The sequence below is a fragment of the Pelodiscus sinensis genome, chromosome 3 (genome assembly GCF_049634645.1).
Source record: "Pelodiscus sinensis isolate JC-2024 chromosome 3, ASM4963464v1, whole genome shotgun sequence".
NCBI classification, from domain to species: domain Eukaryota; kingdom Metazoa; phylum Chordata; order Testudines; family Trionychidae; genus Pelodiscus; species Pelodiscus sinensis.
The window spans coordinates 131,111,273-131,125,329 of record NC_134713.1 but is presented as its reverse complement, the minus strand read 5'-3'; the positions used below and the strand labels follow the sequence as shown (position 1 = coordinate 131,125,329).

Here is a 14,057-nt window from a genome sequence, read left to right as displayed (position 1 = left end):
GAAACTAGATTCAGACAGTCACGGCTACTAGAAGCTTGAGGATAAAACATAGAATCTTCAGCAGGTTTAGGTTCTTTCTCCTTTTCTATAAACAGTCATAAATCAAATCCAAAGGGACCACAATGGAGGACTGAAATGAACAGTCATTCTTGAGGTTTCCCCATGAGAAGTAGCATTTGTGGTATGGCTACAGGGAGTTGCTTTACGTTCTGCCTCTATTTGTATGCTATGGGGAGTGGTACCTCATTTCTTCTGACCCAAAGCACCATGGATCTGACTTTATTTGTACTGCCAGGAGAGAGAGGCCTCGAAGGTCCTTTTGTGCCACATTCTGTGCACATACATAATAAATAGATAGTTCTTGCCATAAAGGAATACAGTAATTCCTCATTTAACACTAAACGAAAACGTGCTAAGTGAGGTCAATTTTCCCATTAAAAATAATGGAAAAGGTGGGGGTTGTGTGTCAAGTGGTGGTGGCAAAGTCAATTTTTTGTTGGTGCTGAGTCATCAACATCAACATTAGATATCTAGCAACACAAGATATCTAGCAACACAAGTCGCTGCAGTTTGTTAAAACACAAAGATAAACACGTGAGTGAGTGGAGGAGTACTGTGACCGCGTGTATTCATCCACTCATGCATATTACTACTGTTTTCACCAACTTATATCGCTGCACGAAGTAGTCTGCCACTTGAATATTTTCATGTTATTTTGGGGACGGTCGTGTTATTCGAAAAACATTCCCTAAAAAAAATCGTGCTATTGTGAAAACGTGTTAAGCGGGCATGTGTTAAATGAGTAGTTACTGTAATGCAAGTATATGGGGAAACACAAGATAACCGTGAGATAATATGATAGGTTTAATGAGGCATGGTCAAAGCCTGGCAACTGCCTACCCATAAAAAACAAAGCAGAAATGGCCATCCGTGCTCACTGTGTCATATTTTTCAGCCAGTCAGTGTATTATGTAACAAATTGAATAACTTTTAGATATAAAATTACCGATAATACTCATTTAATTTTAAATACAAAATTTCATAAGATAAAATACATGGTTACTAAATTACCTCTCAATTTTGTCAAGTGAAATAAAAGCACAGATCAGATATACATAATCACTATAATTATCTAGTTTACCTTTATCTCCCTGGTTAGCTTTGGAACATCAGGCTTCTTATTTCCTTTATCTCTCTTTAAAGTAGATGTAATTTGTACTGTGAATGTGACATTGGTTATGTTCTCTGTAACAATGGATTTAGATTTGCCACTTAGCCAAGCAAGCTATTATTTCAATAAGAACTCACAATATAGTTAAAATTCAGAGAGAGAAAAAATAAGCAACCCAGATATTAGACTGTTTTCATTTCATGAATTTGTATCAGTTTATAAGCAGGCTAATATGATTGCTTTCCCCTCTAATTGTGCTCTGTGACATCAGGTGAAAGCAAATAGTTTTTTGAATAATTTGAAAACTCTTTGGGCCCTTAAACTCATTACACTCCATTATCAAAGGGAGGCTAGCAATTTATAATGTAGTCTATCTAAACACTGAGTTAAAAGTAGTTGTAAGTACAATTCTGCACTTGCTTCTGAGTGTTCTTGCCAATTTTATGGACTTCCAAGCACTCTTTTAAAAATGTTTTTCGTGTTGCTTTGAAAGATTCAGATAATCAACAAATGAAAATTGACTGGCCTTGAAAAACTTTCACTGACTCTACATACATTCTGGGCAAACAAAAAATAATGTCAAAGTATCATTTTCCCAAATTTCATTTAGTTATAAGGGCATGTCTACATTACTGGGAAGATTGACAGTGCAACAGTTGATCATCCAGCATTCAATTTAGTGGGTCTAGTGGGGACATGCTACGAACGCTGAGGGTGCCCCCGTCCATGCTGGTACTCCTTGCTGTTGCAAGGAGTAAGGAAAGCTGACGGGAGCATCTGGAAGACGGTGTCCTAGCTTGGCTTAAGGTACGTTGACTCCAGCTACATTATTTATGTAGCTGGAATTCCGTACTGTAAGACGCCCTTCTCTCATCATGTGGACCTACTCTAAAATTACTAAAACTAACTATATTAGGGAACATACTTCTAGGTAGGAATTTGTGTATGTGGTGGTTGTGTTTTATGTTGTTGGTGTTCTGTTAGCAGGGTTCACTAATTGAATGTTAGTTTGTCTGTCACCTTAATTGAAGGAAAAAAATAGCAAGCAAATGGTCTGGTAGCACCTTATAGACTAACAAAACATGTAGATGGTAGTCTATAATGTGCTACCAGACCATTTGCTTGCTGTTTTTTTCTATAACAGACTAACTCGGCTATCCCCTGAAGCTCCTTAATTTAAGGAGTATTTTCCAATGTAAAGATGGCAAAAAATTACAATAATCTTTTTAAAAAACAGACCAATGGCTTTGCTGTATGTCAAGTGAAGTTCAAGAGTATAAAATTAATGTAATTCTCTATGCTTGTGCATAAATATAAACTTTTTTAATGGTGATAATCATCTTGTGGTTGTATCTGAGATATGAAGAATTTCTCCCTATGCTTTAAGATGACTGATACATACTACCCTGTGGTAATCACAGATTTGTGTTTTACTCTTAATAACTTTGATTAGCTTCAGAAAGCACAGCATTGTACCATTGTTAATTGTCTTTAACTTCCTTAAATGTCATGGGAGGTTTTGAAGCTGATCCCACAAAGAAGTGGACATCCTTTGCTACCACTGACTTCACTAGGAATTCAAGGAATTGAACATCTGGCGGGATTAGGCCTTATAGTGCTCAAAACATCCAGGGTGAAGCTTATACAAAGCAAGATAAATGTTGACATTTAACAAAGCAAAATGTCAGTTGAAAACTTTCCTCTGTCCAATATGGTAAAGCTGTTGGTCCATTAGAAAACTTTTGGAATGGGCTGGCTCTTGTAGGTTTGATTTCCCACTCTTACCAAACAACACAAAAACGTAACCTTGGGTGTGAAGGGTCCTACACGTGCTTGTGTTGGCGAGGGGGCTGACAGTTATTGGCCCCTCGAAAAAGTATGGTGGGGATTGACTCTGTGCTCCTGGAAGGAGTGGACCCTAATCTGGAAGGGGCAGGGCTGGAGCATCCAGCCCTCAGTGCCACGCAGCTTGCGGTGATGTGTTCATGTCACACAACTAGTGTATTTGTTGGCATTTTCTTTAGCAGCACTACAGGCAGAACGGCCTTGTAAACAAAAAAAAGCATTATGCCCTTAGGCTGAACCCCGCCACATCAAAAATATAGCAAACGGATGTGATGAAAAGGGTGGACTGAGCTTATCGGGTCCATGTAAGGTATCACTATAACCTATGGCTAAGCCGCAGCTCCCATGGAATCCCTCAGTATGAGATCCCTGATATCCCAGCAAATATTGGCCTTGGCCACAATTTTAGAATTCACTCCTCATGGGAAGTCTGTTGTCATTTTTTTAAGAGTTTATTTTAAAAAATGCACAGAAGACGGGAGATGTGAGGCAACAGATTCCCAACAGTAATGTGGGTTTTTTTTTTGTATTTTTTAATTACAGCAGTTTATTGACTTTTGGCCTGGAGTATGGGCTTTGTTTTCACATTTGAAAACAGGCCCTATCCAGATATGGATTTGTAACTTAAAAGTAAGCATTGAAGTTTCAGAAGAAGGTTAAGGAACTTGTGGCCCAGGAGCACTTCCAAGATGACCGTCAGGCCGACTACAGAAAGAGTATGTACTACCTCTAGACTCGTGTCACTGCTTGTTCAGTTGCAAATAGGAGATGAATACACTAAGATTGCTTGGTTTAATAAATGTGGTTCGGGTATTTTCTAGGCAAGAAATTTTAGATACAAGGTAATAATTGAAAATGTATTAAATCTGTAACTGGTGGCAGCAATTTAGTTTTGTTTTCCTCTGTACGTTGTGTAATTTTTTTTCACCACTAGGAATGCATGGAGAAGCTGTAAGGGTAGTGCTATACACATGTCATTCATTACCTGAACTATCCATTTGTGCCAAATAAGATTGGGTAAGGCACATGGGTAAGGCACATGTCCAGCGGTCACTTTAAAAAGTTCATATGTATCTATAGTTACTGAACATTATATGAGAGTTACCACCACAATATTTCTTACTCTAAGCTTAAGAAAATGCTCTTCAACATTTTAATTAGGGCTGTCAAACAATTAAAGTGCTCACTTTATAGTATTGATTACAAATATTTGCACTGTAAAAAGACAAAATAATTTTTTTTCAGTTCATCTCACAAAATATAAATGTGGATTTTTTTTGTACATAACTGTACTAAAAAAAATCCCGTAAAACTTTAGAGGCTACAAGTCCACTCAATCCTACTTCTTGTTCGGCCAATCGCTAAGACAAATTTGTTTACATTTATAAGAAGGAGTGCTGCCTGCTCCATATTTACAGTGTCACCTGAAGAACAGGTATTTGTATGGCACTGTTGTAGTCAATGTTGCAAGGTATTTACATGCTACATATGCTAAACATTTATATAGCCCTTTGTGCTTCAACCACCATTCCCGAGGACACGATTCTATGCTAATAAGGGATTTTGCTTAATAATGATCGAAAGCAGTGAGGACCGACACATGTTAATTTTCATCTGAGTCAGATGCCTCTTTTTTGATGGTTCAGGTTCTGTAGTTTCTGCATCTGAATGCTGTTAAGTTTCCTGACAGCATGTTTCACACCTCATCCCTCTCGGATTTTGAAAGGCATTTCAGGTTCTTAAACCTCGAATTGAAAGATAGCTGTAGCTATCTTTAGAAATCTCACATTGTTATGTTCTTTGTGTTCTGTAAAAAATGAAATGAAAATATTTTTAAATCAAACAATATACACTGGGTTGCCATCTGAGACTGCCATGACACGAAATATATAGCAGAAGGTGGGCAAAAGCATGGAGAAAGAGACATACAATTCTTCCTCAAATATTTAACAAATAGTCTCTACACAGAAACATGGAATGGTGGCCAAATCATGATTGGACATACTAATGTTTAGCATATTTGGCATGTAAACACCTTTCAATGCCATCTTAAAAAATGACATGTAAATACCTGTTTTCACTTTCAGGTGACATTGTGAATGATATGTAAGCAGCATTCCCTCCCATAAATGTAAACAAACTTGTTTGTCTTAGCAATTGCCTGAACATGAAGTAGGACAGAGTGAACTTGTAAGCTATAAAGTTTAATATTATTTTGTTTTTAAGTGCAGTTATGTAACAAAAAAAATCTAAACTTTCACGATAAAGAGATTGCACTACAGTACTTGTAAGAGGTAAATTGGAAAATACTATCTCTTTTATCTTGTTTACAGTGCAAATATATGTGACAAAGTAATATAAAATGAGCACTGTACACTTCATATTCTATCTTATAATTTGAAATCAACACGTGAAAATGTAGGAAAAAATCCCAAAATATTTACAATATATTTCAGTTGGTATTCTATTATTGTTTAACACTATGATGAATTGTGATTATTTTAATCGATGTAATTTGTTTTTAATTGTTAACTGTAATGAATTAACAGGCCTAATGTTAATGTCAAGTACCACATACAGAAATAGGAAATTTTCTTTTGCTCTTTGGCCTTTAAGTTTGGCTTTTTTTTGTTTGTTTCAAGTAAACAAAAAAAGCTCTCAAGACTTATGCAAGTCCAAACTCTCATATATGTCCTATCTATGGTCCATAATCAGAAAGATATACTTAATGGAGGAATGGCTATTTTATTCAATAGTACTTTGCCCATGGTTCAGATGACAATTAGTTCAAATATCCTTATGTTGTTTGTGACATGAATTATTCAACAATGACTGCTACATTTAATGTAAACTTCAAGATGATACTGTAGGATGGAAATATTCTTTCAAAACCATCCTTAAGCATGTTTCATGTTGACAGTTGTGTCAGGAATATATTCAAAATGGTTTAGATCCCATTGAAAAGTGCAGTATCTCAGTTCATTGACAAAAAGATGCCCACTCCATGCAAACAATATGTATTTTTAATCTTCTCAATCTCTTTCAGTCCCAGCAAAAATGCATTGTGATCTTTGCTCTGGTGTGCTGCTTTGCAATTCTTGTTGCACTGATATTTTCGGCAGTGGATATAATGGGAGAAGATGAGGATGGACTTACAGAAAAGAATTGTCAAAATAACTGTCGGTAAGAGGTAACAAACAAAACTTCTCTTTTGGGGTGGGTGAGAATATTGAATGATGTGTTTCTGTAATGATGCTTAATAAAAAAGACAAAAGTACAACAGGGGTGGAGAAAATACTCTTTTCTCTGTAGCATTAAGTTTGGTTTGTTAACTCTGACAAAATAAAGCACAATAAGAACTCTTGCAGCTTACTCTTTCCCTCTCGTGTACACGCAGAATGAACATTAAAAAACCACAGGGCTGTTCTGAAATAGATTATTCCCTTTGGTCATCACTGGCACTTTGCAGTTGGCCGTTGGCATTATTGTCAGTTTCTCATAATTCTCTAGTGCACCAGTGTGCATTATTTTGGATGTAATTATTTTAAAGTTGATTCTCTTGGAGACTGTTCTGAAAATTAAATTTTATGCCGTGAAGATATGACTCTTGGCTTTTGAAAGTTAGTGCATTGGCCATAAAGTTCAGAGAACATGAAGTGAGATGGTTCACACATCTGGTAGATCTGCTTATCCCGCCTACTCTAGACACTTTTGAGCAAGCATGACAAAGATTTTGCAGCACTGTTATCTTCAGTGTAACCCATTGCTGTTCATTACACCCACACCACGTGCATAGGATTTGGGGGAGGGCAAATGAGAGGGTTTTTTGTCGTACTCTGAGCACAACTGACTCATGTAACTAGAGCAAGTGTGGTTTAGGGGGTGGTGGCTGTGATATCTTCAGATCTAACTCAGGCTTCTGCTAAAAAAAGTGCAGCCCAGCTGCAGATTCCTTTCAATCCCAGTAATTAGAGTAGATAACTCTTGAATCCTTCCACTGGCTCCCTATTTTCCAGCCCATCCATTTCATGCTTCTTGTTCTCACCATCAAGGCCCTTCACAACTGTTGCCCTTGATGCCACTATTTTCAAGTCATAGTCATCCGCAGCTGTCTCCAGTCCTCCTTCCACAGCTCATTTTACATGTGGAATGCCCTTGTGGTTCCTAAAAACATTACTTTCCTCTCCTCAAAGAACCACTTGTAACATGATGTCTGCAGAAGTTAGACTGACAATGGCTAGCTACAGAGCCAGGCAGGGATAATTAATATATGTATTTTGAAAATAGGTAAAGAAAACGTATTTTATCCTTTATAGCTAGATCTGCCTTTCTTTGCTGTCTTGGTGGTGAGATCAATGAGTCAAAGCCTTACTGGACACACCTGCCACAGACTAGTAGCTACCATAATATAAATAATAACTGAATTATTACTTAGATTCTGTTTTCACAGTTTTTCACTGCAAACAATGAGAGCTAAAATGTACTTTTGGTGGTGGCACTTATCTCATTTTGAGAACATTAAACATCTGTGTACAGGCAGTCCCCGACTTACGCGGATCCGACTTACGTCGGATCCGCACTTACGAACGGGGCTTTCTCGCCCCGGAAGTCGGGGCGAGAAAGCCCCGTTGGTAAGCTGCTCCGGTGCCCCTGGTCTGCTGGAGACCATCTCCAGCAGACCAGGGGCACCGGGCGGGTTCCCGCGCTTCTGAGGCTTTGCCAAAGCAAAGCCTCAGAGGCGCGGGGAACCGCCGCTGCTGCCGCTTCAATCTGGGTGCCTGTGGTCTGCTGGGGACCGTCCCCAGCAGACCACAGGCTCCCGGACTGAAGCCGCAGCCACGGCGGGGTCCCTCGCCTCTGAGGCTTTGCCAGAGCAAAGCCTCAGAGGCTCTGCTCCCCGTGTCCCTGGTCTGCTGGGGAGGGGGGGGGGGCAGCTAGTGTGCTCCCCCCCCCAGCAGACCAGGCTTTTGTTTTGGACTCTGGGGCAGAGCAGATGGGGCGCTGCCGATTGGTCCTGCAGCGCCAGCTCTGGGCACTACTGGACCAACCCGGCAGCACCCCAGCTGCTCTGCCCCAGGTCCTGATTCAGCCGCTGCTGGTCAGTTTCAGCAGCGGCTGAATCAGGACGCCTGGGGCAGAGCAGATGGGGTGCTGCTAGGTTGGTCCAGTAGCACGCAGGAGCGGCGCTACTGGAGCAACCCATCAGCACCCCAGCTGCTCTGCCCCTGGCGTTCCCAAGTCAGCTTCTGCTGAAACTGACCAGCGCTGACTACAGGAAGCCCCAGGCAGAGTTGCTCTGCCCCGGGCTTCCTGGAATCAGCTGCTGATCAGTTTCAGCAGCAGCTGACTTGGGGACGCCTGGGGTTCTTAAGTTGATTCTGTATGTAAGTCAGAACTGGCGGTCAGTTTCAGCAGTGTCTGAATCTGGACGCCAGTTCCGACTTACATACAGATTCAACTTAAGAACAAACCTACAGTCCCTATCTTGTATGTAACTCGGGGACTGCCTGTACTATTGTGTTAGTTTCTGTTCAGAGGGCCAAAATCTAATCTTTTCTGAAATAAATCAAGTTTAAACCCATTGACTCCTGTTATGTTTAAAGTGAATGGGATTTCACTGCAATTACAGTGATGGAACTGAAATTAGACTTATTACTGTATGATCTAACTGCATGTTCTAACTGCTAACATTTGGTCCAGAAAACACACCAATACGGTCTGCATAATTTACCCAAGGTATTTCTAATAGGATCTGTCATGATAGTATATAAGTGCTGACCACTTGCTAACATGGAATGTGATCCACTCCTCTTAGGTGTGATGAAATTAGGCTCTCTTATGTATTTAACATATTGTAGATTTAACTAATATGGCGCAAGATCAATTGCTGGTCTGTGGTAGATCATTAATATGTTGGATTAAGCCCTATAAATAAGCAAGGCGAGAATGATAGAATTCTTATATTTCAGTTCTGAGTACTTTTGCTGACATTCCGGAGCTGCAGTTTATATATGCAGGATGTACTGATGCAGATGGGTGAAAAATCCAAAGTTCCCTTTTCTAAAAGGAATTACTGTGTAATGTAGGATTGTGTATGTTCTTTGACGCAAGTTTCTTTAGGCTTCTTGGACCATTTAAATTGATATTGTGTATGGGATGTGCTGCTCCTGCTCAGAAAAAAAATCTCAATGTTTTTGTTTAAAAGGCTCAAATCTCTTGAAAGTCATCTTCAACTCTGAGATTTTTAGCCTAATTTTTTTTTCTTCTCGCTCTCTCTCTCTCTCTCCCTCCCTCTCTCAAAAAAACAAAAACATAACCCACTACATATGCCAAAAATTAGCAGAGTGAAAACAAAGATTTTTCCCAGTTTTTCTTGATGTTCATCCCCCTTTTATAGACACTGAGAGGGAGCAGAATATTAACAGCCCCACTTACAAATGTTATATACCACTTATAAATAAGACTCATCTCTGAGCCTCAGCTCTCTTCTGCAAAAAGCATTTCACTGTATCCTAAATAACATTGCTATTTGTGAATACAGATCCTCTATATAGGATGCTTCCTTCAATATCAGTCGCGTCTTTCATTAATCATTTCATTTTTATTGTGCAAAGACATTTGATTGAGTATCTCATACAAATCATCTTAGCCTTCACTGCTTCTTGGAGTCTGTGTAACAAGAATATGTCAAGAGAGTGATGCTGTTATTTAGTAATAGAAATGTAGCTGTGTTAGTCTGGTGTAGCTGAAGCAAAATGCAGGACTATGTAGGACTAAAGTGCTACATAGTCCTGCATTTTGCTTCATGCTGTTATTTGGTATTTTTAAAGGAATACAGAACAGATTTTGCTCCGCATAATAAAAGGTGATAAAATAACCTTTTTTGAACAAATTGTGAAATATATATACGAGAATAATATTATTTGCATTCTTTCAGCGGTCATCTATGCATGGCTGAAAGTGATGTCATTTGTTATCCTAACTAGGGTCAAATTGTTAGGGACTGTAAGCCATTTTTCATTCTAATGGTTTAGCAATTGGAAAAGGCTTATTGTGTGATATTTAAATAATATATTTAATTTTAAAATACTTAATTTATTTGTTCCTTAATTTCCATTCCTCTAAAATGGCCCATGGCCCATTTCTCAAGCCTCTGGATGTATTGTGAAACCCCCCAGTTAATTAAAAAATACAAATATCCCAAGTAACAATTAAGAGAAAACAGACGCTTGGCTAAATTAATTATGAACCAGGATCATAAAGAAATAAAATGGAAAATGCCATCTCCAACCAACTCCAAAATAGCCCTTTTCATCCACATGGCACTGTTAATTATGAAAGCAAGCCTATGTTTTGCTAAGTGCAGCATTCTGAGGGCTGTAAGAGAATAAGCACTTCTTACTTACTTATTGTTACTCATTTACTTGTTGGGCCAATCCTAGAGATGCTGAGAGCTTTACCTTCCACTGAAGTCAGTAGAAACCAGCATGGAAAGTCATTTTTAGGCAAAGGCCCAATGAACGCATAGTTCCCACACCATGCTCAGAGGAGCAATAAAGTGAATTGTTAACAGAAGGGTGGCAGCTGAACTCAATTGATGGATAAAACTCTATTAAAGCAGGTGTAAGATATTCTTTTCCAATCTCTTCCATGGATTCCCACACTGGCACAGATCCACTCTTTATAACTAAACTGATTATTTTCAGTTTGTTTGGACAGGATCCTGAGAGGTGCTGAATGCCTGCAGTGTCTGTTGACTTCAGGGTAAGATTTCAGAACCTCTAGGATTTGACTGGCCCAATGAGCAATACTTGAGCACTTTCAGGATGCCTTGCTTAGAAACACAGATATTGCTGTCATTTTAAATAATTTGCATGGAAACTAATAACCCACATTTGCACTTTGGAAGTGAAATATAAAGTCCATTAACAAAATCGGTCATATCACATTAGAAAGTTGGTGTAGTCTGCCTGGTTTTGGTTACAAGTTTTTCTCCAGGGACATATATAGGAATATTGTTGAGAGGCATTGATAGATGAGGTTAGTTAAGAGGAGATGCTTAGCAGTCTGGGAACTCTGCCTAACTTGCTGTGGATCCATTACGCAGTGCATCTATAAGATTAGATTATTGTAATTTGATGATAGTACTCTTTAATGTCAGAACCATTATTAATAAATCTTGGATAGTTTGTGATGTGCTATTAGCCAAGACATTATTGCCTTTACTGAAACTGGCTGGTAATTCTACAGTAAAATTATCCTGGTGAAGAACAAAGGCAAATCATAATAGCAAAATGTGTTCTTTGTGTCTCAGCTGTCTAAATTGAGGTGTCACAGGAAATCTCAATCCGTTCCCTATAGCATCATAGGTTAAATCTGACTCATCTCCTCCTCCTGGTGACAGAGGTTGCTGAAGCTTCTGCAGAGCCTGTGGCATCTTTGTCTCCAGATTTCCAGTGGTTTATCTATAGTGGCAAGAACAGTTGGCTGAGTGCTCCTTCCAGGCACCTTTGGAAGCTGGAAATCGAGCAGCATGGAAGAGGAATGGAGAGGATAATAAGCTATATGGAGCCTTTGCCTGTGTGTCTAAGGGCACACTTGGCTGATGTTGTGGTGACATTTTTAAAGTGTATGTATTGAGATCTTGCCTGTGTGTGAGATGGGTGGAGACCTGTGGGCTTTTTAGGGGTTTTCCTGTATGTGTGTGTTTTGAAGGGAATTTGCTTCTGTGGTTGTGCATAGGCCTGATGCTTTTTAGGGTATGTCTATGGAGCCCCTGGAAAGATGTTGCCCAGAGTGGCTATAACACAGACACGTTACCTTTGCTTGAGTTTCTGCACTAAAATAGCAGTCTGGCTGCCATGTCATGGGTAGTGGTTCAGGCCAGACAACCAAGTATGAACCTAGAATTAAATGTGAACTACCAGCCATGCTGCTACAGCTACCCTGCTATGGTGTTTTAAGGTTCCTAGTTTGCATTCATGTAGTAACCTTTTAGTTCACAACTGCAGCATCCAGAGGGGGAAGTTACAGCACAGCATTCTGGTGTACACTGCTATTTACAGCCATGTAGTACAAACTGCAGGGCAGTGTAGACAGAGCCTAAAAAGGAGGAGGTAGCCTCCTGGCATTTCTCACTCTGAAATGTAATGGGACCATCACTATATGAGGATTTAGATACCCTTTGGAATGTGTCCTTGCACATGTGTCTGTGGATGCATGGAGTTTTTGTTGGGATGCTACTAGACTCTAGGCTTCAGTTATATTCTGAGGCAAAGAGTTTCACAGCTAAAATTCTCTCTCTCTCTCGTTCGTGTGTGTGTGTGTGTGTGTGTGTACACATTCAGAGTTATAGTTGTAGTTATAGTTTCAATTTATTGTTCCCTTGTTCTTGTATTCTGAGAAGATAAATAGAAGTCATGACTTATTTCTTCTACTGTTTTTATAAACGTTTCAATGTATGTTTTCTCTAATATAAACTATAGCAAGGTTTTATGACATTAAGGGTGTGTCTAGACTACATGCCTCCTTCGACGGAGGCATGTAGATTAGCCAGATCGGAAGAGGGAAATGAAGCCGCGATTAAAATAATCGCGGCTTCATTTAAATTTAAATGGCTGCCCCGATCTGCCGATCAGCTGTTTGTCGGCAGATCGGGGGAGTCTGGACGCGATGCCCCGACAAAGAAGCCTTTCTTCATCGACACAGGTAAGCCTCGTGAAACCAGGCTTACCTGTGTCGATGAAGAAAGGCTTCTTTGTCGGGGCATCACGTCCAGACTCCCCCGATCTGCCGACAAACAGCTGATCGGCAGATCGGGGCAGCCATTTAAATTTAAATGAAGCCGCGATTATTTTAATCGCGGCTTCATTTCCCTCTTCCGATCTGGCTAATCTACATGCCTCTGTCGAAGGAGGCATGTAGTCTAGACACACCCTAAATGAACAGACTGCAGTGCTGGCTTGCATGGCTTTCTCTTAGAACTGGTCTATCTCTGATGGGTTGTGATGATGCAGGGAAGGGAGGGAGATCTTCTCTAACACTACATGAATTCTACCAATTTTGTGGATTTTTTTTTATTAATTGGTTTTAATTTTAACACACAAAATGTGACAGGCATAATCACAGACTAAACAGAGCAGGATGTTCATGATTTTGAAAATATGCCTGTTAAAGAGCAGCTCAAGATTTCTGTTTACAATACACTTAAGCCAAGCAGCATAAAAATGCCTTCTCTCATTTTGGGGGATGAGTTGTAGAAATCCTTGTTTTTAAGATTACCCTCGTGGCCTGTCATCATCTTTATTTTTCAGCAGTAACAGAAAGAGAATCCTGTGGCCTTGCAGGGTACCTCCAGCAACCTGGTCATTATCCTGAGCCCCCATTGTAGTTAAAGGGAGTTGAGGATGTTTAGCACCTCAATGGAGGTGATTTAGAAGACACAAAGTTTGACTAGGTATCCCCCTCATCCCCTATTTATTTAGAAACTGGACCTTTAATAACTCCATTCATCTGAAAAAGTGGGTTGTGCCCACAAAAGCTCATGATACCATCTACGTATTTTGTTAGTCTTTAAGGTGCTGCAAGATTATTTGTTGTTTAAGTTTTTCCAGGTATCCAGTAGACAGAACTGTGTTGCCCAAGTGATCAGTTTTAGCTGGTCTGGGGTTACAGATGACTATTGAATGTGGAGATAATTAAATGTTGTTTCCTTTATTTTGTGAGTAAAGGGAAACAGCTATACTTAGCCTGTCCTGATCTCGTGAAGCAGGGGTTTTCGAACCGGAGTCCAGTGAAGACAGACAGAGAGTGGGGGCAGATGTTTGTCTGGTGGTGCGGGCTCTGGGGAAGGGTCACAGGCACCATTTGACCCATCCCTTTCCACTGTTCAAAGGCTGCACTGATTAGGTTTATTTGATAGACTTTCGTTTTGGTAAGTGATCTCTAGAGCCAAAATCACTGATAATCAGATACAACTGTTGAGCCTTAGCCTTGCTGTTGAGACAGTGTTTCTGTGGAAGAGACAGCCTAGCCTGCACTA

The 14,057-nt window shown here is 39.8% G+C and overlaps 1 protein-coding gene across 8 annotated transcripts in view; it reads left to right on the top strand.

The window, feature by feature from the left end:
* The window catches only part of PLD5 (phospholipase D family member 5), a 235,978-nt gene that overhangs the window by 65,136 nt on the left and 156,785 nt on the right, over nucleotides 1-14,057 (top strand). For 5 of the 8 annotated variants that reach the window (XM_006135188.4, XM_014579599.3, XM_014579602.3 and 2 more), the window contains exon 2: nucleotides 6,063-6,199. The exons of 1 other annotated variant lie outside the window; for it this stretch is intronic. In XM_006135188.4, coding sequence (XP_006135250.1) covers nucleotides 6,063-6,199 — 137 coding nt within the window. Of the gene's footprint in view, nucleotides 1-6,062; nucleotides 6,207-14,057 lie in introns of those variants that run through there. 2 more of the 8 variants (XM_075924842.1, XM_014579604.3) reach the window with 1 other exon arrangement.